The 25,980-nt window shown below is 32.9% G+C and overlaps 5 protein-coding genes across 5 annotated transcripts; 3 read left to right on the plus strand and 2 right to left on the minus strand.

Moving 5' to 3' along the window:
- The first annotated feature begins 825 nt into the window (after positions 1 to 825).
- LOC124446184 lies at positions 826 to 15,305 on the plus strand. Its single transcript, XM_046997013.1, has 31 exons — positions 826 to 1,512; positions 2,241 to 2,388; positions 2,453 to 2,582; positions 3,976 to 4,046; positions 4,168 to 4,269; positions 4,440 to 4,632; positions 4,712 to 5,107; positions 5,396 to 5,548; positions 5,610 to 5,761; positions 6,124 to 6,252; positions 6,322 to 6,441; positions 6,553 to 6,652; positions 6,731 to 6,836; positions 6,906 to 6,989; positions 7,092 to 7,202; positions 7,308 to 7,425; positions 7,570 to 7,619; positions 8,195 to 8,300; positions 8,591 to 8,797; positions 9,017 to 9,073; positions 9,135 to 9,213; positions 9,476 to 9,575; positions 9,673 to 9,765; positions 9,901 to 10,057; positions 10,164 to 10,320; positions 10,492 to 10,614; positions 10,707 to 10,823; positions 10,974 to 11,093; positions 11,173 to 11,289; positions 12,197 to 12,316; positions 14,610 to 15,305. Exons 1-31 carry the CDS (start codon positions 929 to 931, stop codon positions 14,936 to 14,938), a joined length of 4,629 nt encoding a protein of 1,542 aa, XP_046852969.1. The 5' UTR covers positions 826 to 928; the 3' UTR covers positions 14,939 to 15,305.
- On the minus strand, positions 15,174 to 18,649 carry LOC124446185 (coiled-coil domain-containing protein 153-like). The gene is made up of 6 exons (XM_046997014.1): positions 18,425 to 18,649; positions 18,180 to 18,257; positions 17,987 to 18,106; positions 17,754 to 17,846; positions 16,417 to 16,547; positions 15,174 to 15,512 (listed from the first exon to the last, which is right to left on the minus strand). The coding sequence occupies exons 1-6, from the start codon at positions 18,474 to 18,476 to the stop codon at positions 15,384 to 15,386; spliced, it is 603 nt and encodes a 200-aa protein (XP_046852970.1). The 5' UTR covers positions 18,477 to 18,649; the 3' UTR covers positions 15,174 to 15,383.
- Positions 18,650 to 18,676: 27 nt separating this feature from the next.
- LOC124446199 (electron transfer flavoprotein subunit beta-like) lies at positions 18,677 to 21,631 on the plus strand. The gene is made up of 8 exons (XM_046997027.1): positions 18,677 to 18,769; positions 18,858 to 18,944; positions 19,290 to 19,361; positions 20,312 to 20,470; positions 20,647 to 20,709; positions 20,781 to 20,899; positions 20,967 to 21,006; positions 21,304 to 21,631. The coding sequence occupies exons 1-8, from the start codon at positions 18,710 to 18,712 to the stop codon at positions 21,475 to 21,477; spliced, it is 774 nt and encodes a 257-aa protein (XP_046852983.1). The 5' UTR covers positions 18,677 to 18,709; the 3' UTR covers positions 21,478 to 21,631.
- Positions 21,632 to 21,851: 220 nt separating this feature from the next.
- Positions 21,852 to 22,773, minus strand: LOC124446201 (copper transport protein ATOX1-like). The gene is made up of 3 exons (XM_046997029.1): positions 22,647 to 22,773; positions 22,405 to 22,480; positions 21,852 to 22,055 (listed from the first exon to the last, which is right to left on the minus strand). The coding sequence occupies exons 1-3, from the start codon at positions 22,653 to 22,655 to the stop codon at positions 21,928 to 21,930; spliced, it is 213 nt and encodes a 70-aa protein (XP_046852985.1). The 5' UTR covers positions 22,656 to 22,773; the 3' UTR covers positions 21,852 to 21,927.
- A 101-nt stretch (positions 22,774 to 22,874) lies between these two features.
- On the plus strand, positions 22,875 to 25,110 carry LOC124446200 (40S ribosomal protein S26-like). Its single transcript, XM_046997028.1, has 4 exons — positions 22,875 to 22,932; positions 23,626 to 23,803; positions 24,097 to 24,227; positions 24,988 to 25,110. Exons 1-4 carry the CDS (start codon positions 22,930 to 22,932, stop codon positions 25,063 to 25,065), a joined length of 390 nt encoding a protein of 129 aa, XP_046852984.1. The 5' UTR covers positions 22,875 to 22,929; the 3' UTR covers positions 25,066 to 25,110.
- Positions 25,111 to 25,980: the final 870 nt, after the last annotated feature.

Genomic DNA, 25,980 nt, shown 5'->3' on the forward strand with positions numbered 1-25,980 from the left:
ATAGTAATTTCAGATTAAACGTTTCTATGCTGGGTGATAAAACGGAGAAATACTTGAAAAATACCGGGCATTTTAAACGCTGATCTACGTAGCGTTTGTCACATATTTTTCTTTGATAGAATCGAGTGTCAAACCTTTTTTGGGAGGGTTGAACGAAACCGTTTTTGTCACCTGCTATTAGTGCTATACTTGACTATTGCGGACAATAGAAATGAACATAAGATGGTGTTAGAGAGTAAATGCTTTGTTTGCCTTCAATCTGTGCCGACGGATGAGAATGCTAGATAATCTTCGCGAACAATGTACTTTCACCATATAATATTCAATTCAATACTCTTATAATTAAATACGCTCACTTGTTTGTTTTTAATGAGCATAAAAATCGTACGCGCTCACCAACTATGAATAATCTCTTTATATTATCGGAATGTTTTGTTTTGCGATAACAGAGACAAATATTATACACGATTAACTCAAACATAGACAATTATATATTTGTATAAAATATACCAATTGTAGGTTTTTGTTATAGAAAATAATGAAAAAAAGATAACATAGCCATTAGCCAAAGAAAGTTTTTGCAAAAAAATTTTCACTGTATCCACATCATCACCCTCAAATATCGAATGTCGCCAATTTAAATTAATTAATAAAATGATTTTGAATATTCTGTTTATACCACTTATGCTGCTTTTTCTCAAAATCTTCAAATATTATGGCATATATGATGCATTTCACTTGTATTGTTAGAACTGATGTACCTACTACATGATGAGACGTGAAATCGTGAATGAACACGCTAGAAGCATTTCATTGTAATTTGAGATGTCTGCTCTTGGGGCTTGCTGCACGATGTTGTTGTCTTCAAACAACTATTTTTATCACCATGCAGGGCTAATACCTTAAATACATGAATTGATTATTGATAATGATACTGACGTTCTTTCTTCTTCCATTTTTTATTCACGCTGAAGCCGACTTATTAAAGGACAAACGAAGAATTGAAAAATGGGGTGATCAATTTTCGCGGGAAGCGAATAATGTTTGGGAAAAGTATTCTGGTTTGATGCATTTTAAGCATCTTGTTAATGAAGCTTCGTATGAAACAAAATCGATCCAAGGATGCGATATTTTGAAAAATATTTCAATCGACATTGACAAAAATTTGCAAGATGTCATAAGATCTTTGCTTTTAAATAAACTAATCCTGGAATCTGAATACAGGCTACAGAAAAATATATCGTCAAAAATTGTTGATTGTTGCAGCTCCGATGTCATAAAACGATATGATGCAAGATTCGGAATCAACGTCAACAGAAGCAAATCTTGTGTGCTTTCACCGTCAAAGGATCAATTTCTGACCTCTGCACAAGAAAAAAATTACAAGAAAAATATTTTATCGACTAAAGCTTTAACATGGCAGTATTTTGGCTCTTCACAAGGAGAATATCACGAATACCCTGCTTCATCACGGAAATGTCACAAAACGAAAAAGTTCGATCCACGATTAAGGTAAGTGCTTGTTTGTTTGATAATGATACTGATTTTAGCTACTTGTTAGCTCAGTACTCTAGTTGCCTCAAAATGGAAGGATTACAAAAACTTAACTAGGTTCCAAGGTGTCAAAGTATTGATTTACTCATCCTTTAAATCAAGGAATTTAAATCTTAGTTTTAAACATGTGAAGATTAAATTCGCTCACGTGTTTGCGTGCTGACACTTTTATTGAGAAATAATGTTAATGCTGAGTGGTTTAATTGTTATAACAAGAACAATATTTTTATTTACTTGGCATTGGTGTGTTTGCCGCACAAATCTTTTGTGAACTCTATGCTTTTGTCAAAACTATATGTGATTGTCCAATCCAAAATTGGCAATAAAATGTTAGAAGTTGTACTCCACGTTCAATTTAGTTCAGTTGGTTTTAATTTTTCTTGTTAATTTATTTCTTCAAATTTCATAGTCATACTTATATATCAAAATTATAGACCTACTATATGTGAAACTAACACGTATGTATGAGATAGTTCTTGTTTACTAGAAGAAAGAGTTATGCAACAGTTTCATTGGCACATCATTTCCGTTTGTATATCCGTTCTTCTTTGAACAGTTCAAAACTTTGCCTTTCTCTCTAACCAAAACACCGTCAATTCTGTACATTATATGAATGTTACAGCTAAATGTTCACCTTAGTCCCTAAATTATCATTAACTTAATCCTTTAACATAAATCATGTGTAGTTCATGGTACGCACACGGAGCTATGACGGTCAAAAAGAAAGTGGTCATAATCATTGACTACAGCGGCTCAATGAAGAATAAAAATCGGATGTTATTGGCTCAAAACGCAGCGTTGACTGTACTCAGTACTCTTACTCCTGATGACTATGTAGGTATAGTGTTATTGCTGACAAGTAATATTTTAAGCCATAATGAATATTTCCCTGTTTCAGGTAACTGCTATTGCATTTTCAAGCACAGTGAAATATCCTCCAAACTGTTTTGGTAAAACGCTGGCCAAGGCAACGCTGTCAAATGTTAATTTTCTTAAAAAGTGGATAACTGGACTTAACAAACCGGAAGGTAAGAAACTGAGAGAGGCCGTATGAGATCTAATTAGATGAATTGATCATCAATTCATGGCCATGTCTAATGTCAACAGTATAGAGCACATAAAGGCCATGGCCCATTGACAATTTTTTGTGTCATACATATTTATTATTACCATATCGGCAGCCAGTAAATAATAATTTCTGACAAATAGCAGCGCTGAGCTTAGCTGGATGACCGCAGCTGTAGGTCTTAAACGTCAACCAAGCCCAAGTTGCACATCAAAGTGAGGTTTATTACTTATACTATGACATGCACTTGATTTGTAACCTCAACAAGTATTTATTACATCGCTTTTACTATGAATAATAAGCCAATAATAACCGAGCTGGAGGTCTTTTCAGAGAAATATCAGACCGAGGTCTTTTTGTACATACAGAGCCCGTATGGCGAGTTTTGTACAAAAAGACAGAGGTCCGATATTTCTCAGTAAAGACCAAGGAAGTGAGGTTATTAAAAGGTTTATTATATGGCATTATTTGACCTGAAACGAAGCTTGCTTTCTTTCTCGTCTTCGCTGTTTGTACGGGTTAGTTGCCTTTCACTTTTCTGGTTTTCGTCAGTAAAAAAGAAATCGTTTCAAATTGTATCGTCTGGATAGTTAAACTGTTTTCCGAGTTATTTTCTGTCGACTCAAATTCGCAAATTGTTTTTTGTTTCGTTTTTTTTTGCATTTTGCTGTTTGTTTTTACGAAGTTTGTTTACCTTTCACTGTAAAATTATGCGTTTTGGACCGTGGTCGATGTCGGGATAATAATGGACTGGCAAAAATGTTTCTGAGCCAATCAAAGCGCGCCATTTAGCCGGAAGTCACGCTTGCCATATAGTAAAGAGGAATTAATGCAAATCTAATAACCCAATATTGTAAAGTTGAAAAAAGTCCATTTATGACAATAATAATCAAGCATCTAATTGAAGGCTGAAGTCAGTGGCCTAACTGCTATGAACTCTGTGTGGGTACACGGCACCCAAGAAATCAATAGCTTGGAAGGGGGCACCCTGAATGGTGTTATTTATGAAAATATAGATTGAAAAGTACGTTTATATTTGGGCAAGTTGAAGCACTGGATATTTCTTACTGAAAGTTATTTGTGAATTCGTGTTCCTGGTAATAAATTCAAAGTCCTTATTGGTATTTTTCTGTGTATAAGCTGAAAACTAGTGAATATTGTGTTCTAATCATGGTTAAAAGAAAATGTTTATGGTGGGGGGCACCCCATCCTTGAAGTACCTCGGAAAGTCTGACTCAAACTTACGCAACTGTTCCCAAAGCAACATTAAATTTTTGTGAAACGAAATTAGCCGGGATGAAAGCACTAAAACTGTACCATTTACATTACTCAATTTCTTTGATTTTTTTTATCAGCACTGACCTACTACTCTACAGCATTGACGGCTGCATTTCATTGCTTAGTAAATTTACCGTCAGATATTAAGGTAACTTTCTTTCAAATTAATCATTAATGTTGCTTATGGTCAGTTATCAGGTAGATTAATGCCATATACCTGAGTGTTTTAAGAATTGATGATCTAAGATTCACCATTTATCCATGTGCAGTTTCAGGGAAGAAATATTATACTATTTCTTACGGATGGTGATCCAAATGACGATCCAGAAACAAAGATTCATCCAGCAGCTGCTAACGGACAAAAAAAACTGGTAACTACCTTTCTAAAATATGTTTTTACTTATTGTATCGTTGAGTTTTTTTAAAAAGTTTCAACGATTGTGGATTCCGCGACTTTAAATATAAGCATGAAATAATCTTTTGGTTTAAAATACTTATGTCTTGTTGAAACACTCATTCTTGAATATACTATTTTTATTAGAATAACTCTGTTAGTATCCTCATTTATGGTCTGGGGGATAGCATTGCAAGAAATAACGACGGAAAGAAATTTCTTGCAAAACTTGCAAGTGACAATAAAGGCCATGTTTCCTATATTAGAGATAACATGAAAAATGAACTAAGTTTTCAATTGGGGAGCTATTATCAAACATTTATTAAGGACAATGAGATAGGTATGGCTATACTATGAATGCACAAGCATCTTTATTTAATATCATTTTACATAATGTTTTTATTGCTTAATATTTGCAGGTAACCTTGCATTTCAAAAGCAAACCATTCAATCAAGTGTAATGATAGATAAAGTTTCACAACTTGCTGTTGATGGTTTTGTTGACGGAAATTGTTCGCAAACAAAATATGAAGAAAATCCTTGGTGGAGGGTTGATTTAAAAAAATCATACAGTATAATGGCTGTGGTCATAGTTAACTGTTGTCATAAATCCTTTAAAAATGTTGAAGTTCGTATTGGTGATGATGAAAATGAACAATCCAACAAAATATGTGGATTAATCAGTGTTTTAAAAGATAAAGAAAACAACGTTTTAATGTGTCGATCCAACATAATTGGTCGTTATGTTCACTTAAGCGTTCGCGGAAGGAATAAAAGTCTTTCCTTATGTGAAGTTCAAATTTATCAAACTTTAGGTACACTTTTTACCCTAAACAGAGTATAGTGGAAGTCAAAACCAATTATTTTTTGAAATTATTTTTCAACTATTTGGCAAAAAATATTTTTCGATAATGCAAAAAAACCCAATTAATTACGATTTTTCTTTATTCATAGCTATACACTTTAATGTCATAAACAAATGCATTTTGCTGCTTTTGCATTTGAATTAGGCTTACCGTGATTGATTTTGACAAACACTTGATCCAAATCTAGTTAAAACGTCATCTATATATCTGACTTTTAAATTGTTCTGTTCGATGTAGCTCCATCATCTACTCTATCTATGCCTTGCATAGATGAAAATGGTTCAATGTTTGGAGTTACTGCTGTTGATAATTCATTGAAAAATGTTTTCTCTCAGCTCCTTTCCTCTTCGTTTGGGCAATATTCGTATGGTTTTGTTCTTGACATAAAAGGTATGAATTTACTTGATATTAATTTTTAGCAATCTCCGAGATGTGTCTTTCTTTTTATAAGGGAGAATATGGATACATCCTAGATGGCAAGTTATTGATGGCTCTGAACTAATGCCTTTACTTTTTCCAATACAATTATACGAAACTTGGGCTAATACTGAAAAATTGAAAACAATCTTAAAACAATCAATTGGTCATATGAAGTTGAGAAAGGTCAGAATCTCATGTCGTCGTTTGTGTCAATTTTTGAGAGATGAGCAGCTGTATTTTGTTTTCATAATACCACATAATCTTCAGCAATTGTGAGTATTTTAAAACCATAGATGTACTTAGATGTAATTTCTTGCATCCTGAGCAGTGGGCTTTTTGATAATATTTGCTCACTGAAGCAACCAAAACACGCAGTTGTTTCAGAATTTGTTTAATTCTATACAAGCTAACTGTTAATTTTTATTTTAAAAAATTCTTGCCATAGAATTATTAAGCCCGGACATCTTTGTGGTCAGACCAAAGGATTGACCTTGTTGTATCAATATGTCTTAAAATTATTTATTTATTCAATTCATTTTTGGTAGATTTCACTGCAGTCAATCCATTCAAACAACACGGAGATTGTAGTGAATGCCAGTGTTCACTGGAAAAGGCTTAGAGATATGTTTATTGTAGTTTTAGTTGTGGTGGAAAATGATTTTGATTTGTTTCTGGTTAGTGAAAATAAGTTTACAAAGTCTATAATTTACATGACGTATCAAATATTTTGTGATCTTTTTTAGAGGCCAACGAATTCATCCAGTTTACACAGCTATGTTGTTGAAGATAGCAAGATAAACAGAGATGGCGATATATGTCAAGTAAATGGTCTACCTATCTTCACTAAATCATCTACAATCAATGTAAGAAATACTTTTAGCTAATACTTGCACACTTATATACTTTTTAATACAACTAAAAAGTTTGAATTTTAAACTATTGCATTTTAAGACGTTTTCATCGTTCATATATAGCTTCCATTATGGATGGAAAAACTCTCAAATAAAACAGCAAATGATTTATCTGACTTTGTTACTGCAATTCATGCAGACAAAATTGCCAAGAAAACTCGTGGTAATTCATGCATTTCCGCTTATTTAACATAAAATCGATAAGAGATTTTAAGGAAACACCTTATGATTTGGAATTAAGGTTCTCATTCAAACATTATGTTCGACTTAATGAGCGCTGATTTTTTTGATCAACTTTGGAGAAGAGCAAAATATGACGATAAAAGTGGATACGAAATATTGTCAAGGTAGAAAATTTTAAGAAACCGTTTTATTTCTTTGGTAATATCATTAAATGCTACGATTTTTTTCTTCAGATATGTAGGCTCAGAAAGTGGTATCTATCTACGATATCCTGGTTCTTTATTCACGGAATATTTGACCCACAAAAATAGATTGTGGTAGCTAAATCATAAATATAATACATTTTTCTTCATATTAAATATAAAACATGTGAACTCATTATATTAAATGAATGACTTGTATCTGTTTGACTTTGATAGGTACAAACAAGCTTATCACCATCCTGAAAAATTGTCAATAATCCATTCTGAGACTTCTACTCTGTATCATCAAGGAGCTTTTGTCTCTCTTAGTAAAGCAATCGTTAAAAGGTTATTCATTACCATCATTAAACCAAGCTAAAGGGCAGAGATACGAATAATTCGTATTCTTTTCCGTTGTTCTTTTGTTTGAAAAACAAATTTTGAAATTTTTAGGTCCACCAAAAGACAGTTACATCTAACTGAAGATTTTATAGACTGGAAAGCAAGGACTATTGGCATAGCTGGAGTTGATATCTCATTAACGTCCTTTTATAGAATGGCTCTGAATGAGGTAAAGCGCTCTCTTGCACACAATTCAATATCTTGTATAAATTATCATCTCTTTCTGATATGTTTATTATAACTTGTGAGAAAAATGTTATTTTTTGACTCATCAATATAAACTTGAAATCGTAACAAAAATTTTCTTTTTCAGATGCCAGGTTGTCTTTCTGATTACGATTGTTATTTCATGGATCAATTTGGGTGAGTTGAATTCTCAATGTCAATTACCTATAGACGTTACATTTGAATTAAATATACAACTCAATTTTACATACAAATGAATATATTGATAACCAATTTAAGTTAACTGAGCCACAAAATAAGGAATATACAGAAGGACCACTCCATAAAAGCGATCGTATGGGTGAAGCGAAGAGTTCAACTATGATAAATTTCAGACTGCATTAAGATTTTAACATTTTCGGAGTCAGGTGTCCGACGTTTTTGATGTATCTGAAAATTTGTGTTTTCTCTGCGTACGTATTCTTTCAGATGTCAATTCTCTGCTTATAGAGCATTGAAGAATTTGTTAATGAAGACATTAAATAAATGTATAAAATATTTTATGATTGATCCAAATTACATGTTGAAAGGCATTCTTTTTTTTAAACTTTGCGCTATCCTCTTGATACCGAATTTGCCATCAGGAACGCTGAGATTGATAATCTTATCCAAGTTACCCAATGCATCGAGTGACCTTTCAGTGTATTGCACTGTGAATGCAAAGTTGCCTATGCATTCATTTGTTTCAGGTCATATAATAAAAAATTTTTTAGGTATTTATTTCATCTCACTTCCACGGGACAAAAACAACTTGCTCATATAACCAAAAAGTTTTCTTGGATTGCGAAACAGTTGGTTGAAAGCAAAAGAGTTTTAAAGGTATCCTCTTTGCTGCATGACCGATCTATAAGGCAATGCATTGAAGTTTTTTTCAATACCAAAAAAATGTTATTAGTGAAAATTCTTCACCATGTTTCTAGCTATATCGAAGTTTTTTCCTGCTTATATTGCTATCTCCGTAATATTTTAGTAACGGCTCGTAATGGTCTAACTATATGTCCAAGTATTTGTATTTGCTATAGATTTTTTTTATATATTTGCTCGGAGATATGTTGTGCAAGTAACTTTTACCAACTTGACAGGTTTAAAGGAAATTGCTATATTTACAGCCAAGATGGTGTAACGACTTCATAAACTTCAAAATTCTACTCTCATACGAGTGTAATATAACCGAAGCAATAGTGTCACAATCATTAGAAACTTGTCGACAATTCATCATACTTCCATTGGAAAATGTCAGCTCTTCGTTATTGATTGTTCCATCCAGAAAATTGCACACCAACTGCAAAGATACTTTACATAATAATCATTTTGAGGTAATATTAAAGAAATTCGATAAAATTAATATTGTTATTGCTAAACTGTAGACTCAAAAAGCAGCGAAAGTTAAAGCACTTTGCACCATGGCGCAACATTCTTTCAGTAAAGATTCAGAAGCAGCCATGAGTAATGATTATTTAATCACGGTATAAAATAAACAGGAAATAGCTACTTCACCAAATCAATTTTTCTTTCTCTCTCTCCCCCCATTTTAGGCCTGCTATTCGTCGCCAACATGTAAAACATGTTTGATAGATGTCTCAGAATGCCAGGTATCGAAAAACTCAATGATCATTTATGAAAATATGCACATAAATTTTACTTATGATTTAGACGCCTTGCTCGTGTTCAATGTCATTTCATCAATGCAGCAACACATTAATGAAAACATTCACTTCAAATACTTGTCTGGGTAAGTAACTATATGTATAATGAGATCACACAGTAATATACCAGTCAGACCATACAGTAATATACCAGTCAGATCACTCAGTAATATACCAGTCAGCAGAGCGGACAGTTTATTGCAATTTGCATTTTGCAATCTTTGACCAGACGACCATTTTTTATAAGGTATAAAATTATTTTGTATTTAACTATTTATGTTTAATACGAAGACTATATGAATTATACCCTGTTATATACTGGCAAAAACTCTGTTAACCAATTTTTAGCTTCATTTAACAAGAAAAAATATTTGAGCAATGAAGTAGACCGACCCAAATTCTTAAACTTGGAAACCGTAGCTGAATGTAAAAAAGATTGTAACACTGCGTAAGTTGAAAGTAGCTTACAGATATATTTTCAAAAGGTATATCCTCCATGTTTATTGTCTCTTTATGTCATGTTTGTACATTACATTTTATTTTAGTTCAAGTAAACATGAATGTTTAAGAATCAGTAATTGTAGCTGGTGCGAAAATATTTTTACATCTTGCGAACGATTTTGTCCGTTTAATAAACGGTAAGAATGATTTTTTTTTTGTATACGTTCATTTATAACGTATCACATGCTGTTCATCGTAACACTTTATGTGAATGCATTTAGCTTTAATGCAGATCTATTGTTTTTGTTTTGTTGATAAGTTTACATTTTCAGCCAAGTCTTTGGTTTGGAGTTTGATGATGATGTAAATAAGCTCATGTTTACATCTAAATTTGATCGAAAAAGAGCGAAGAAAAATTTACAGCAAGCAATCTATAATTGTCTTGATGAGAAACTTGAAAACGAGATAGAAAATATAAATTTCACGAAGGTATATTCTTTGCGTGATATATATCTTTTATAACTTTTGTATCAATTAAAAGATTCATAGCTAAGTAACATTAAAAATATGAAAAAAGTACGAATGACCTTTCCAGAATTCTATCTTTGCAAGTATTAATGGATCCCAGAAGATCGACACGAACAAAAAATTAAGGAGAATAAGGAGAAGTGTAAATTCCGAAAAATTTCGTATAGAAATTTCTCATGGGAATGAAAAGAAGACAATCTCGCCGAGGAAACTTATTATCTTAGGTTTGAATTATTTCTTCTTTTTCTTGAGTTTGCATGCTTGTTGTCGCGCTATCGTGAGTCAGATATTTTATGCATCTTTTAATTTCATTCGTTGCCTTCCCTTATATATTTGCAGTCATTAATTGTTGCTTAAATAAACAACTCATCAAATGAACATATTTATTTTGTCAGATGTGAATGAATGTGACGAAAAATTAGACGATTGTCACAGAAATGCAACTTGTAACGACAGTGAAAACTTCTATGTTTGTTCCTGCAAACATGGCTTTGTTGGAGATGGGAAAAATTGTACAGGTTCGATTCTGAATAATTCCAAAGTTACTTTGAGTTAAAATAAATACTTAATTTGCTGTAGTGAAATTTTCTTTCCATTTTATATGTAAAAGATATCAACGAATGCAGTCACTTTCCTTGTGACTCCAACGCAAAATGCCAAAATGATATTGGATCTTTTAAATGCCACTGCTTGAGTGGATTTACTGGAAATGGTTTTGAATGTTTTGGTATGTTATTATATACGGTATATAAATAACAAAAATATGCTCTATTTTAAATGCATGTCAGTAATAAAAAGAAAAAGATCTTACCTCACTTTTGCCTGATGTTTTCAATAACTACCCATGAGACCAAAAATTGATTTGAGTTTTTTTTAGACATCGATGAATGCAAGCAAAGTTTGTGTTTTGACCCTAAAGCTCAATGTATTAACATACCTGGATCATTCAACTGCACTTGCACGGAAGGTTATTTTGGAAGTGGATTATTTTGTTCAGGTAATATGGTCATATAGCTATCTACATATTGATTTATTAAATTGGGAATAAAGAAACTTTCCTTGTTTCATCTTCATAGACTATGACGAGTGTGAGAAAGCGCCTTGCCATATTCATGCAACTTGTGTTAATGTTCCTGGATCATACTTGTGTACATGTATGGACGGATATTCCGGTAATGGCACGTTTTGTGAAGGTAAATTAAAATTATTTTAATATAAATAAATAACGATATTGTTAACTTAAAGATAATTGTTTTATATTGTTATGTGGGATCATGTATAAAAAATGAGCAATTAAGAAAATGTCACCAAATTCCTCAGCGCGCAACGTTTGCCAAAATCTTTGGTGGAAATGGGTGGTTTGACTTCTAATGGTCTATTTGACAGTATCTAAATTTTTCGAATTATAAGAACCATTTTTAGTCTAAGAATTTTATAAAAATCTATTGAAAATCGTACTAAGCGTTAAAATATGGCAGAGATATTAAAGTTTCAGGAAATTTGAGCAATGCGTACGTGAACGCTCAGCTTCCAATTTATATGTCAGACCAACCATGAAAAGTGTAATTACATATGTCCACTAAAGATTTTAGCGAACATTACCCGCTGATAAATTTAGCGATATGTTAGTCAAATTGTTTATTTTTTATGCACCCTGTAGTCCATTTTGCATTTATAGTGAATGTGAAATGACGTTGAACGTAATAAAGAATTTATAAAGCAATTAAATGTAATTTAATATTCGATGTCTCAATATTTTCAATTTTTCACAAAACATAAATAGAATTTCAAAATTTCTAAAATATGGCATCACGCTAGCGTGGATGCGTTGTAAACTGTCTTTCGCACTGATTAGGTCAGCAATTACTGCGATACGAAAAAAAAATATTTCAAAATTAGTGCATGTCATCATTAGTGATAATAACATTAATGCGCGCATGTTTCAAAAATATTAGCTATACATATAGTTGTGAATAATAAATATATTCCTCAGTAGAACATATTAATGTGCTTATGTTTGATAACTTTTGGACAAGACTTAAGCTTCAAAAAATGCTTTTTACAAAATTTGCTTTTCTTTTCTATTTTTTTAACTTTCAGATCGTGATGAATGTGATAAAGATAGTCCTTGTCATTCCAACGCAACCTGTATTAATGTACCAGGATCATTCCAATGTCAATGTTTGCCTCAATTTATCGGAAATGATACTTTTTGTCAAGGTAAAATCTAATGACATTTTGACCTTCTGAATGTCCAAAGTAGTAGCTAATGCAGTATGCTTATATCTTTCCATCATTTTGATTAATTGAGAATAAACTAAACAGATACTAGTACTAATTTTCGGCATGTGAAAATCCACCTTTTCGACGGTAGACATACGTGTCAAATTAAAAATACGAGATCAATTTGCAAAATTCGGACAATTAAACGGTCGGACATAGTACTGTTTATGTCGAATAGTGGCAATGAAATGGTTAGGAGATGCTTTTGAGTTTTTGAGTTTTGGGGCTTTTGCGAATCTGATTCTAGTTATTCAGAACGATTATTTATAAAGGCAGAAGGCATAACAGTAAATATTAACCATTTTGAGTTAAGTATCAGTAGCGATCGAAGGAAATGGCATGTTTTTGTCGCGCTAAAAACGTTTTCGTAAGGATTGTTATAGGCCTTTACGGCGTAAAGGCATAAAGCGCAAAAAAGCAAGTCATACAAATTTTTAAACTGTTATTTTTTTTACATGTTAGTTTCGCTGTCTTATAATCACTATAATCACTATTATTATTATTGATCCTTGGATGTTCTAGTTTCTTTTATGAGAAGAATTCTTGTAAAGAAAAAAGTCAAATTTTGAAAACAAAAAATCCTGTTTTAAGTTCATGCAGTGATGCTTCTCGACACTCCGAAATAGTTGAGCAGTAGAGCGTTTGCATGTTAATTAAGGGAACCAGATAATCCTTGTTTGACATGAAGCCCATGGATGGTTTGCTCGTGGTACATGAGAAACAGTGAATGAGAGAGTTAAATCAGAAATGTATAAACCGATAAAAATTGAATAAAACATGTTTAAGATTGAGATAAACACGAGATTTAAATTTTGAGAGTTAAAATTCGAAAGCAAAAAAACCCGTTTTCGGTCCATGCTTCCCGATACCTTGTTATACGTAAGGCACTAGAACGCCGCATGTTAACGTTGATGACCATGAGCTTGGGCAGCTGGTCAATTAAGGGAACCAGATAATCTTTGCTTGCATGAAGCCTTGGATGTTTGCTCGTGATATGTGAGAAACAGTAAATGAAAGAGTTAAGTCAGAAAGATATAAACCAATAAAAACTCTATAAAAGGTTGTCTTAAATTATAAGTTTATAAGTGTTAGAAAAAGGCACAGTGTCAGAAGAAGTTAATTGAAACATTGCTTGGTTTATTTATAAGAAGAACTCTTGTAAAATAAACAAAAAGATAAAATTCGAAAGCAAAAAACCCCGTTTTCGGTCCATGCTTCCCGATACCTTGTTATACGTAAGGCACTAGAACGCCGCATGTTAACGTTTCGGTAGGAGATTTCGGCCCCTCCACGCTATCCTACTAGGGAGATGCAATAGCAAGCTTCCACCCATCAGACCCCGAGATCGCCTGCGATAGGCTTTGCTCGGGGTACGCAGGGAGAGTGCGGTCGCGACCGAAGTCTGGGCCCTAAGCCACTGCATACTATATCGCACCCAGCTTCCACTGCTAGTTGACATCTACTATATGAAGTCTTAGCTTTATATATATATACACAAATTCAAAGCCTGATGAAAGTTGTAGTATTATTAAAATCATTATTGCGCATGCTCAGATGATTTCTTTGATAATTTGCGACTAAGTGAGCTAATTGCCACAAATGTAGTGCAAGTACATATAGTTAGTCGTTGCCATGAATATGAACAATTGATCGAGTGGACTGCGCATGCGCTTGATCATGCGCAGATGATTTCTCTATTAAATTGTTACTAAGCATGCTATTTACTTCAAAATCAGTGCTAGTAGATGCAGTTGGTCGTTGCCAAGACCATGAACTTGTGCATGACTGCACATGCTCAAGCTGACTGCGCATGCGCAGATGATTTATCTGAAAATTTGTGACTGAGCGAGCTAATTACTCCATAATCCGTACTAGTACATACAGTTGGTCGTTGCCATGACCATGAACTTGGAGAGTTGGTGCAGTAGACTACGCATGCTCAGATTTATTCTCAATTACTCTGAAATTGCTTCTTGTAAATGCGATGAGCAATTTATTTTTAATAATTTATTTTTATTTTTAATCAATCATATATTTTTAGCATGCTCTTCGTTTTCTAAGCTTGTTTTGACAAATGCACATGAAGCTCATCAACATTTTGTTATGGCACTCGTATTTTTGACACGTGTGTTTACAGTTGGAAAGTTGGATTAAAGCACAAGTATTTTTATGTCTGCTAAACACTTTATCCAACATCGGTGCAAATTATTGTTTCACAAATTGTTTTTAGAGGAAATTGTTAAATTGCCTGACAACTTAGAAACAAGTCATTCCTTTCCAACTGTCGGTTCTAAATTGAAAAAAAGACGCAAAAATTATACAATACTTCTGATCATTACATCAACTACTGTTGGTATAAGTTCTGGGCTTTGCTGCATATGGTTTTCATTTATACGAAAAAAGAAAAACAGTATTCGTCCTCAAGAAAGCTCAAAAGAAATTATTAAAAACATAGGCAAGAGTTTTGCCGCGAAACAAATAACTAAGGATAAAAACAAAAACGTTTTTATGGTGAATGGCTCCGGAGCTGTTATTGAAATGACTGAAATTGAAATATGACACAATTTATGTAATAAAAGAGATCTTTATTTGGTTTAATTACCGTATAAAGATTTGTTTGGTTGTTACGTTAAAAACAAAACAGAACTTGTCATTTCATCATCAGCATTTTCAAAATTTCCTGTAGCTTCGAGAGACGGAATGATTGTAATGGGTGGAGGAGGGGCTTTTATATAACGTGATTTTTTCAATCGTCGACGAGTATAAAAATTTATATGATTATTTGTATCACAAATTTTTGAATATCGGTATTTATTGTAAGGAAGCATATACGTATGACAACGAATATGTTACAAATGTTATATAAGTCTATTATGCATACTCGTGACGTTACGCAATTGTTAATAATAAAAACACTTGGGACATAGATGTATCTTTTGTTATGTGGATTTCAATGTTTTCCTTAGCGGTTCCATCATTGGATCGTGTTTACAAAAACCAAGCATCATATTTCTAAGGGGTTGAGACCATAAGATAACAAAATCTGTTTATTGGTTTCCAGAATTTCTTTCGACTCAGTAAACCATTTCATTTTTGTCTCCTCTATCTTATCTCCCATCTGGTCCAAAGTATCCTAAAAGGATTTAAATACATAAAAAATATACGAAAGATATACTAAAATTCAAGCTAAATCACAAGTAGAAAAATAGTTTCACGTTATTGTTATTTTACAAAAGATGTTTTTCGTTTTTGCACTGAATGCTTGCAAAAGCCTGTGCAAAATATTAACATGAAAAATCTTTAAGTTCTTAATGACTCTCATCACAAGATGTCATTGAGGATACTAGAAGAAAAACGATGCTAGCAAGGTGAATGGTGTTTGCATGGCGTGAATGTTACAGAATGTATGGTGATAGCAAGCTGTAGAGTGATAGCAAGGTGTAGAGTAAGAGCATGGTGTTCACGTGTAGAGTGATAGCAGGGTGTAGAGTAAAAGCATGTTGTTCACGTGTAGAGTGATAGCAGGGTGTAGAGTAAAAGCATGGTGTACATGTGTAGGGTGATAACAGGGTGTAGAGTAAGAGCATGGTATACATATGTAGGGTGATAGCAGGGTGTAGAGTAAGAGCATGGTGTTCACGTGTAGAGTGATAGCAGGGTGTAGAGTAAAAGCATGGTGTACATGTGTAGGGTGATAACAGGTGTAGAGTATAAGGGTGATACAGGGTGTAGAGTAAGAGCATGGTGTAGTAGGGTGATAGAGTAGCATGGTGTTCACGTGATAGGGTGAGTAGCATGGTGTAGAGTGATAACAGGGTGGTGTTCACGTGTAGGGTGATAGCAGGGTGTAGAGTAAAGCATGGTGTTCACGTGTAGAGTGATAACAGGGTGTAGAGTAAAAGCATGGTGTACATGTGTAGAGTGATAGCAGGGTGTAGAGTAAGAGCATGGTGTTAAGTGATATGATGTGGAATGTGAGCAGTGAGAAAAGCAGAACGTGTTAATGACAGTCAAACATTTTCTCTACATTTACATACATGGAGTAATGTTTCATAAGCAGATTCCATTGTGTCAATCTTTAATTGTAACTCAGTTATAATACCATCTTTCTCCATCAGAATATTCTCTATCTCCTTTTTTGCATCTTTCAGCTCTATTTCTGTCGTTGCTGTTAAACAAAAGGTTTTATGATCAAGAATTGCATATACATAAACGTATGGTCAAAATTCTACATTGAAAAATAATATTTGTTGGTTTGATTCATGATATACGAAGCAGACTATTATTACAGAACCAACAGCAACTTGACTAAATTGTACGATATTTAACATTATTAGCCTGACAGGATAATTTTCGACACTAGGCTCGTGAAAAATAAATGATATTCCCTGTTGCATATATTCTTAGAATTGAGTAAGCTTACAGGTAAAATACTCGCTCTATCGGAAAGCATAATAAGGAGCTTGTAAGATCTACATGGTACACTGTTCATGGCATTCAACTGATTCTTATGGATGTACTTCTTAATGACTTAACGACCATGATTAAAACGAGATTAATATAGCTAGCTTACATGTTGATTGAGCAACTTTTCTAGGGGTTTTAAATGAATGCGAAATTTTTGAATTTCGTAAAGAATTTTTAAATTCACTTATGATACGAACTAGAGATGAAGTCATTTACGTCTTGAAAAGACAATAGCAGAATTTGACAACTTCGAAAAATTTCAGACTTTTAACAAAATATTTTAGCAAGAAAATAAGAGTTATATATCAGCATAGTCCCTTTTCAAAATTAATGATATTCTTAATGAAAGAAGTTATTGAATTGCCAAGTGAAAAAAATGCAAACGATATTATAGACTTTGAATGTATAGAGCAGACTGAGTTTCCAGGGAGGCACCTGAGACTGCCAGAGAGACACCTGAGACTGCCAGAGAGACACCTGACACCTGAGACTGCCTGGGAGATGCTTGAGACTTCCAAGGAGCTGCCAAACACTGCCTATGAATGTCTGATACAGCCTTGGAAATTCCTGAGACTTTCAAGGAAATTCCTGAGACCATTACAAAGATGCTTAAGACTATCAGGGAGATTCCTGAGACTGCAAAAGAGATACCTGAGACTTCCATGGCAATTCTTGAGACTGCAAAGAAGATTCCTCAGACTACGAAGGAGATTCCTGAGACTGCAAAGGAGATTCCTCAGACTACGAAGGAGATTCCTGAGACTGCAAAGGAGATTCCTCAGACTACGAAGGAGATTCCTGAGACTGCAAAGGAGATTCCTCAGACTACGAAGGAGATTCCTGAGACTGTAAAGGACATTCCTCAGACTACAAAGGAGATTCCTGAGAGTACTCATCAATTGCCTACCTAATTTTGATTGCAATGTAGTGACTGTTTTCTCTAATACATGAATTTTCAAACCAAGTTCTGATTGCATCATCTTGTACTGACGAGTTAGATCTGCAAAGACAATGCTGAATGTTTGTTGTAAACATGTAGAAAATAAAAGATTACATACAAACCTAAAAATTTGTGGCAATTTTACAATTTAAGCATAAAAACGAGGAATAAAACAAATTTCAGAATGTCATAAAAATAACCTGTGGAAATATCTCGTTTATTTTGTTTTTCTTCTTTTACTTCATCCTGTGCCTCATGCATTCTTTCTTCCATCCTAGCGGACTTGTCACGAGTTCTACGAACAATCTCTGTTCGCATTGCTAACAAGTGTAAGAAAAATGTCTATCATCAATGTTTAGAAAATGAGTAAATGGAGAGTAAATTACAAAATACCTAATTCTGCTTTCAGACTTTCAATTTCTTTAAGTGTACGCTTGTATTTGTCTTCCACCGTTAATTCTGTGTTTTTTCCTGATAAAGGAGAATAATCAGCAAAGTGAATCATGCTTTTCACTTGAAAATTCTTTCCCACGCAATTTGCAAGTTGTTTTTGAGAATTGTTCCGCGTATTAAAAATCTTTTTTGATAAAAGACACAAAACAAGTTAACTGTATTTTAAAGTAATGTTACTAAACTACCTATTATTTTCTTTTTCTTTCTCTTTCCACTGTTCATCTTCTTTGGCGGCATTTCTTCTGTGCTTGAGTGGTATGTACATGAAAATTTGTCTCTATATATTTTATTTTTGCGAAGCTAACTAAATTGGAGAACAACCGACGAAAACTTCCAGAACGTGGAATGTTTTTGTTTGATTATGTCAGTTTCATGGCAACAATCCTTACTCATTGCTTTCGTTACCAAATCCAAAACAAAAGAAATTGTGTTACACGACGTACTCATTTGAACATTTTCACCATCACAAAATGGCGACCAAGTTAAGGGTACTTGTTGGTTGTAAACGTGTCATAGATTATGCTGTTAAGGTACTGTTTTTTTAAAAAAGTGTTTGTTATATGCATGTAATCATTTCAATTTATATTTTGATACTTGAATTAAAACGTGCGTGCATAGATTCGAGTAAAGCCTGACAAAACTGGTGTTGTAACTGATGGAGTGAAACATAGTATGAATCCTTTCGACGAAATAGCTGTGGAAGAGGTATAAATATGGCAGTAGTATTTTATTGCCTTGTTTATGTATATATTCCGTTGTAATTGATCAAACGCTTTATTAAGGTTTTACAAGAAACTGAACAAAACTGGTTTGAATCATTCAATGTGAAATGTTATTTAATGTGGAATTTTGCACCTCGCGAAAAAATTTCTTACTTTTACGATGAATCTATATTACTAACATTTCTTTTATATACATCCAAAGATATTTGTCATTAATTACTATTCAAATAGCAGCGAAACTTGTGTTTATGTTTCAAAATGGACTTTGAACTTTTTAATGAAATGGCTGAATATAGTCTTGAAATTTTGTATTTTTGAATAAATGCAGGCTGTTCGTATGAAAGAAAAAGGAATCGCTGACGAAATTCTTGCTTTGACTTGTGGACCACCAAAATCTGAGGTAAATGTTTGGTAAAGTGTGTACCATAATATAATCACCAACTTAGGGAAGCTCATGTTTGGTAAAGTGTGTACCATGATATAATCACCAACTTAGGGAAGCTCATGTTTGGTAAAGTGTGTACCATAATATCATCACCAACTTAGGGAAGCTCATGTTTGGTAAAGTGTGTACCATAATATCATGACCAACTTAGGGAAGCTCATGTTTGGTAAAGTGTGTACCATAATATCATCACCAACTTAGGGAAGCTCATGTTTGGTAAAGTGTGTACCATAATATCATCACCAACTTAGGGAAGCTCATGTTTGGTAAAGTGTGTACCATAATATCGTGACCAACTTAGGGAAGCTCATGTTTGGTAAAGTGTGTACCATAATATCATCACCAACTTAGGGAAGCTCATGTTTGATAAAGTGTGTACCATAATATCATCACCAACTTAGGGAAGCTCATGTTTGGTAAAGTGTGTACCATAATATCATCAGCAACTTATGGAAGCTTATTTTAAATTTAAGACTAAAATGCCCCCAATTGGATTTGCTCTAAAGCATTTTAAAATGGAAATATATTTTCAGTAATTTATTTTGACTGACCCTGGATCTGTTACAGAATATCATCGCATAAAGTTGGTTGATGCAAGGCAAATTATAATCAGGACCAAAACTAGAATGTTAATTTTTGATTTTGATTTTCATATAATCAGCTTTGCTTAACTAATTTCTTTAGACAGTATAATCACTCTCAAAAGAAATCAGTCAGCAAGAGATGATTATATGAATATCAACACCACCACCCTCCATCATTTAGCATTTTTTTCAGCCCTGGTTATAATAATCATGCTTACAGTAAAAATGATTCAAAGTTATGTGCCGTAACTATTTACTTCAAATATTCGAGGAAATATATCAGTTTGCACAATTTATTGTTAAAATTTTTAATTCATACAGGAAACATTGAGAACTGCTCTTGCTATGGGCATGGATAGGGCAATCCATGTTTTGACTGATGAAAAAGATTCCCCAACAGTTGAACCACTTGCTGTGGCAAAGATATTTGCAAAAATTGCTGAGGAGGAAAAGCCTGATATAATTTTACTTGGAAAACAAGTATGTTAATGGTTGATCCGACTATTTGTTTTATAATAACAAACATCAAAGAAAATCAACTGGTAACTTGCTTAGTTTGTTTGGTATGTAACTGTAAGTTTACCTATTTGATTAGATCTCTTACTAAAGAAATATCATGATGAAATGTGTCTTACATCATCATTATTATTGTTTAGGCAATTGATGATGATTGCAATCAAACTGCACAAATTTTATCAACTCTTTTAAGATGGTCACAAGTAAGTAGAAAAATGGATTATCAAATTATTGTTGGTGATAGCAAAGTTAATAAAGTTTTTAACCATATTAGGCAACATTTGCATCAGAAATAGAAATTAAAGATGGAAGCTTAAAAGTAACACGTGAAATAGATGGTGGATTAGAAAATATATCTGTGAAATTACCAGCAGTTATTTCAGCTGACTTAAGGTCAAAATATTCAAGATTTTTGTAAGGTCTTTATGAAAACATCATTGAACACGATATGATTTTTTAGACTGAATGAACCAAGATATGCAACTTTACCCAATATTATGGTTAGTAATCAATGATTATATTACAAAATCAGTAAGCCAAATAATCAATATACCAACCAATTGAGCAAAAACTACTGTCAAACTATACATTTCCCAGGATCTCAAATAAAACCCATAAAAAGTATGATATGTCAATGACATAATGACACCCACAATGGAGCCACCAAAGTCTAATCCAAACTTGACTAACAGCACAAAGTCTTATGAAAACCAAAGCCCCCCCTAAGAAATCCTTCGGGATGCATCCCTGATAAACACTATAATCATAGTTACATAATTAGTGTGTTTGAATATTAGAAAGCAAAAAAGAAGAAAATTGACAAGAAGAAACCTGGGGATCTAGGGATTGATATCTCATCAAGGATAGAAACGTTATCTGTTGAGGATCCTCCAGTACGAGAAGCTGGTATCAAAGTTGAAAGTGTTGATGATTTAGTTGAGAAATTAAAAGAACATGGATTTACTTCATGATGTTTCTAGTTATTTATACAATATTATTATTTTGTTGCATTTATTTGTTTTATTTTAACAAATAAATTTGACAAATTTTTTTACTGACAAAAAGCTGGTGATGTAATAACTTTGGTCTTGTCTTGAGAAAATTAATAAAATATTCCATTGAGAATTTTTTAAAGATTTCATTCATTTATATTTTCTATTTTAACTTTTCTTATCATCTAAACTATTTCTGACCATATTTTGTCCATTTCATCAGGTGGTTAGATGAGTAGGTATTTGTCAAATCTTAACTTTTTTCATCCTAGGTCATTAGCATCATGCATTAATGCTACTATTATAGGTAAATTAATAATAAGTTTGTCTCATGATCAATTCAAGTTAGGAAATTTGTAAAAGGAATTTTCTTTATGTATTTAATTTCATCAATGCATTTACATGTTGAATGTTAAGCTACTTTCAATATTAAGCTGTGCCAATATACGAAGCCTTTTTCCCTGTTTTCTTTATAACTGCAAGAAGATCATCTGCAGAGGCATCTGACGTTACATAAACTTTTTTGTTATCCATGTCAAATGAAATGTCTTTAACATCTGAAATGAAAAGATCGAGATCACTTCAAGGTCTTTGATCAACTATGTTCTCAATCATAGCAAGAGCTATGCCATGCAGCAAGTTAATGTTTATATATAACTATGACACTGCAACATAAACTTTTAATACAGTACTTATAAAAACTAAAATATAAAGGTTTTTATAATCAATGTTTAATATATAAACTAACTGCCATAATTTGTACATATTTGGACCCTTGTGTACTGTATAGTTCAACCTGAAGTTGTCATAAGTAAAATACAAATTGCTTGTATAAAGCACTAAAAAAAATGTATAATGACTGTATTATAAATTATACGTTGGACTGTCATATTGCTTGGGATTTACCGTCTCTCTTTTTTAAGACACGCTCAACAGCACCTGAACACCCACCACATGTCATGTCTACTTGAAATTCATGTTTCTAGAAAGATATTACAATTATGTTAGTGTTATTGGGCCTTCTGCCTTCACGTGTTTGTGTAGTGGCCAACATTTCTAATGTAGTATAATGATTATTATAATATAATTTATAAGTTATACAAGTAACGATATTAAATTTATTTTATTGTATTGGGCTACAGACTTACCATACTCATTCTGGTAGCAGTTTGACGAGCAGATTATTCGTTTTATTTTAATACGGGCTTATCATTACACTCGGTTGTATTATCATTGAAGTTTCATTTGTAACATGACTTCCGTTCTTTATTTATATACTGCATATATGTATATGGATATGAAAGAATGCACGGTAGTATTGTTGTACACAGGGGATCAATGAAATTGCTAATCGGGGTGTCCCAGTTTTTACTTCAGTATAAGGGGTAGACAACTCGTGGTCGTCCTTTTTGACTATTTATCAGGAACAAGATGGTAGGTTTGTTTCTTGTAATAAGGAAATTCATCTCATTTCTTACATAAGTATAACAGAAACTTTGAATGATATAGCAGCAGAGTTAAATGAATTTATTAAAAATTTATTGCTGTTCTTTGGCATAAATTTCCTCTCGACATCAAGCGAAAATATAGGATAAAATAAAACATTTGAATTTTAATATTTCTCATTTATGTTCTTTTTGCACTTATTTCGAGGTTATTCTGCGGTGTGAAATCAGTAGACTTTAGACAATAATGGCTACCTTCAACCGCTCAGTATATCTGTAATTTCATACTTCTCAGAGATCACTATTTGTCAGTTTCAACAGAGCTGTGTACTAGTTAAACTTTCCAATCTTTTAAGGGCTTAGTTGTTCTTCAAAGTTTGTAGTACCTAAAATTTAGCACATATAACGATTTATTCATCAGTGATTGTGATGAAAGAAGAAGATTATATGTCATTCTCACATTATTTGACATCATAGTGTAATAATAACTATTTATCTTTCAAGAACATGAATTTTATAAACAACAATTTACAAACACTGGGAAATTTTAATGAAGTTTTTATATGTTTCTAGAAATGAATGATAAATTCATGCATCAAATTTCCATACTTTGATACCAGAGAAGAAAGTCTAAGTAATAAACATGTATAGAAACTTCTTTAACAACATTTATGTGTTGTAGACATCGAAAAGAAGAAATAATGGTCGTTCCAAGAAAGGTAGAGGACATGTTAGGTTTCTTCGATGTACCAACTGTGCAAGAGCTGTACCAAAGGACAAAGCCATAAAAAAATTTGTCATACGAAACATGGTTGAAGCTGCTGCAGTCCGTGATATCTCTGAGGCTAGTGCATATGAAAGTAAGTATTTTCAAGTAATTTTGAGAGAATCTTTAAATTTTCTCATCAGGCTTTTAGAGTTTTCTTAGCAATAGGATGGGATTAATTCCCATAGCTATTGATATGTTTGTCAGTGTTTGGAAGTTGTTGTTGTTTTATGTGATGAAATTCCTTTTTTGTTTTATGTCCTATTTGCCTTAATGCATAGTTTCTTTTAATTTTTGTTAATTCCAAATCCTTGTGATTTGTTTCCATGCATTTTTTCTCTACTGCTTTATTATATACTATAAATTATATATTTTTTGTCTTTTCAGTGTATGCATTACCTAAGTTATATGTGAAGCTATGTTACTGTGTGAGTTGTGCTATTCACTCCAAAGTGGTCAGGAATCGCTCTAGAGCTGAACGCAAAATACGAACACCTCCACCAAGATTCCGGCCTCGAGTAAGTATGGCCACAATGCAATTATTAGGTTGTTTATAAACAGTCTAAATAATTTACCACTGTCTGAATGACATATGAACAGCTTTGGACATCTTAAACAAATTAAGTCCCATGGCACTAAATCTTTCTCTTGCTAATTTTTTAATATTCACGTTTTTGCATTTGACTAATTTTCAAAAATAATATTAATTTTGATGTTTGAAATTTAACTGCATTGACCCATTATGTCATCCATTCAAAATTACTACAGTTTTACATGAGTATTAGGCATCATTGTATTAAATTGCATTTATAGTCCATTATATGATCACCCGTGGTAAGTAAAGTCCTGAAAATTTTATAAGAAATATAATTGAAGTGACTTTTGTGTAATTGTTACCTAAATGAGAGTCATGGTCACCATTTTAAAGTTGATTGTATTTACTGTAACAAATTACAAATATATAATAGCTTTTATGGAACATTTATAGTCAGCAACAAGTCAAAATGTACATTGTCACCAATAGCTTTTGCTTTACTATTTCAAGGATGAATGGCTTGTTATTTTAAATGATACTGAGTCAGCTGCTTTTCAGCTTTGACAATTGTTATTATATAGTGCATGCAGTCTCTAATTGTTACATTAAAATTAGAAACAGTTTACTGTATTTTATGCTTTCTACTTTTTAAGTGGGTTCTTCATATGTGTAATAAAATCCAATTCTATTTGTGTCAAATTAAAATGTCCTTTAATTTTGACATTATACTTCTGTTTTTGTAGGCAGAAAATGCTGGCCCACCACGTCCTGGTGTTGGTGCACCTGGAAGAACTCCTGGTGCTCCTGTAGCAACAGCATGAATTTGTATTAAAGGAATAAAAGTACAAATAAACTGAAAAAAGAAATTTGTGTTCTGTTGTAAAATTTTACTCGGAAATGCGGCGGTAGCAAAAAATCACTGAAAAGATCACTGACAAACATTTTTATTCCTAACTTATTTCTCCTTTTTACCCCTTCCCCCGTATTTATACAAATAGCCAATCAGCATCGACTACGTCTTCAGAGCGAAGAAAGTTCTTGTTCGTCAAATTTCTCAATTCGTTTTGTGTTGTTGTGGATGTGCAGTTACATCGCGAGCTAATCGTCGGACTGCTAACTTCGCCGTAATGCCAGCTAAACAGAGAATACGCGTAGCTAATGAAAAGCACAGTCAAAATGTTACTCAACGAGGAAACGTGTCCAAAACATTGGTAAGTTGTGAAATGTAATGAATAATCGTGTAACGCTGTTTTGAAAGATTGAGACGAATTACTGACGTGTAGTATTTACATTCTAGCGACCAAAGGAAGAGAAATACGCTGTCGGGCCCATACTGTTGGGATTATTCATATTTGTTGTTTGTGGCTCGGGTAATGCTTGATTGTAATTGACTAACTTCAATTCCCTGACAAGACATCTTGTGTTTGAAATATTTTACGCTGAACTTACTCAATTTCCTCTATTGCGTTTTAGCTATTTTCCAAATTATTCAAAGTATACGAATGTCATAACTGTGGTATTGAAGTGGACTTTTGTGGTAACTGCTGCTTAATATTTTCAATGAAAAACTTTATATCGTGGCCTTTGGAGACAAGTAACCAAACAAACGTTTTGTGTCATGTTGAAATGTATATTTTATCATGGATAGAACGTTTCCTCAAAATTGTTGAGTATTAATGAAACGTTAGCTTTATAATATATAATGAATTGAGATGTTTTTTCAGTTATTTGCCAGT

The sequence above is a fragment of the Xenia sp. Carnegie-2017 genome, unplaced genomic scaffold (assembly GCF_021976095.1).
Source record: "Xenia sp. Carnegie-2017 unplaced genomic scaffold, XeniaSp_v1 HiC_scaffold_22, whole genome shotgun sequence".
In the NCBI taxonomy this organism is placed as follows: Eukaryota; Metazoa; Cnidaria; class Anthozoa; order Malacalcyonacea; family Xeniidae; genus Xenia; species Xenia sp. Carnegie-2017.

Excerpts from the sequence above, each read along its gene's own strand:
- LOC124446200 (XM_046997028.1), top strand. Across the intron at positions 23,804-24,096 it reads TGAGGCTAGTGCATATGAAA|TGTATGCATTACCTAAGTTA; the intron begins GTAAGTATTTTC and ends TTGTCTTTTCAG. Across the intron at positions 24,228-24,987 it reads CACCAAGATTCCGGCCTCGA|GCAGAAAATGCTGGCCCACC; the intron begins GTAAGTATGGCC and ends CTGTTTTTGTAG.
- LOC124446184 (XM_046997013.1), top strand. The coding sequence starts at position 929 with ATGATACTGACGTTCTTTCTTCTTCCATTTTTTATTCACGCTGAAGCC. Across the intron at positions 9,766-9,900 it reads TTTTGTCCGTTTAATAAACG|CCAAGTCTTTGGTTTGGAGT; the intron begins GTAAGAATGATT and ends TTACATTTTCAG. Across the intron at positions 11,290-12,196 it reads TAATGGCACGTTTTGTGAAG|ATCGTGATGAATGTGATAAA; the intron begins GTAAATTAAAAT and ends TTTAACTTTCAG.
- LOC124446199 (XM_046997027.1), top strand. The coding sequence starts at position 18,710 with ATGGCGACCAAGTTAAGGGTACTTGTTGGTTGTAAACGTGTCATAGAT. Across the intron at positions 18,945-19,289 it reads ACGAAATAGCTGTGGAAGAG|GCTGTTCGTATGAAAGAAAA; the intron begins GTATAAATATGG and ends GAATAAATGCAG. Across the intron at positions 20,710-20,780 it reads CTCTTTTAAGATGGTCACAA|GCAACATTTGCATCAGAAAT; the intron begins GTAAGTAGAAAA and ends TAACCATATTAG.
- LOC124446185 (XM_046997014.1), bottom strand. The coding sequence starts at position 18,476 with ATGCCGCCAAAGAAGATGAACAGTGGAAAGAGAAAGAAAAAGAAAATA. Across the intron at positions 18,258-18,424 it reads AAAGAAAAAGAAAATAATAG|GAAAAAACACAGAATTAACG; the intron begins GTAGTTTAGTAA and ends CTCCTTTATCAG. Across the intron at positions 17,847-17,986 it reads TAAACGAGATATTTCCACAG|ATCTAACTCGTCAGTACAAG; the intron begins GTTATTTTTATG and ends TTGTCTTTGCAG.
- LOC124446201 (XM_046997029.1), bottom strand. Across the intron at positions 22,056-22,404 it reads TGTCTTAAAAAAGAGAGACG|ATGTTAAAGACATTTCATTT; the intron begins GTAAATCCCAAG and ends TTTTCATTTCAG.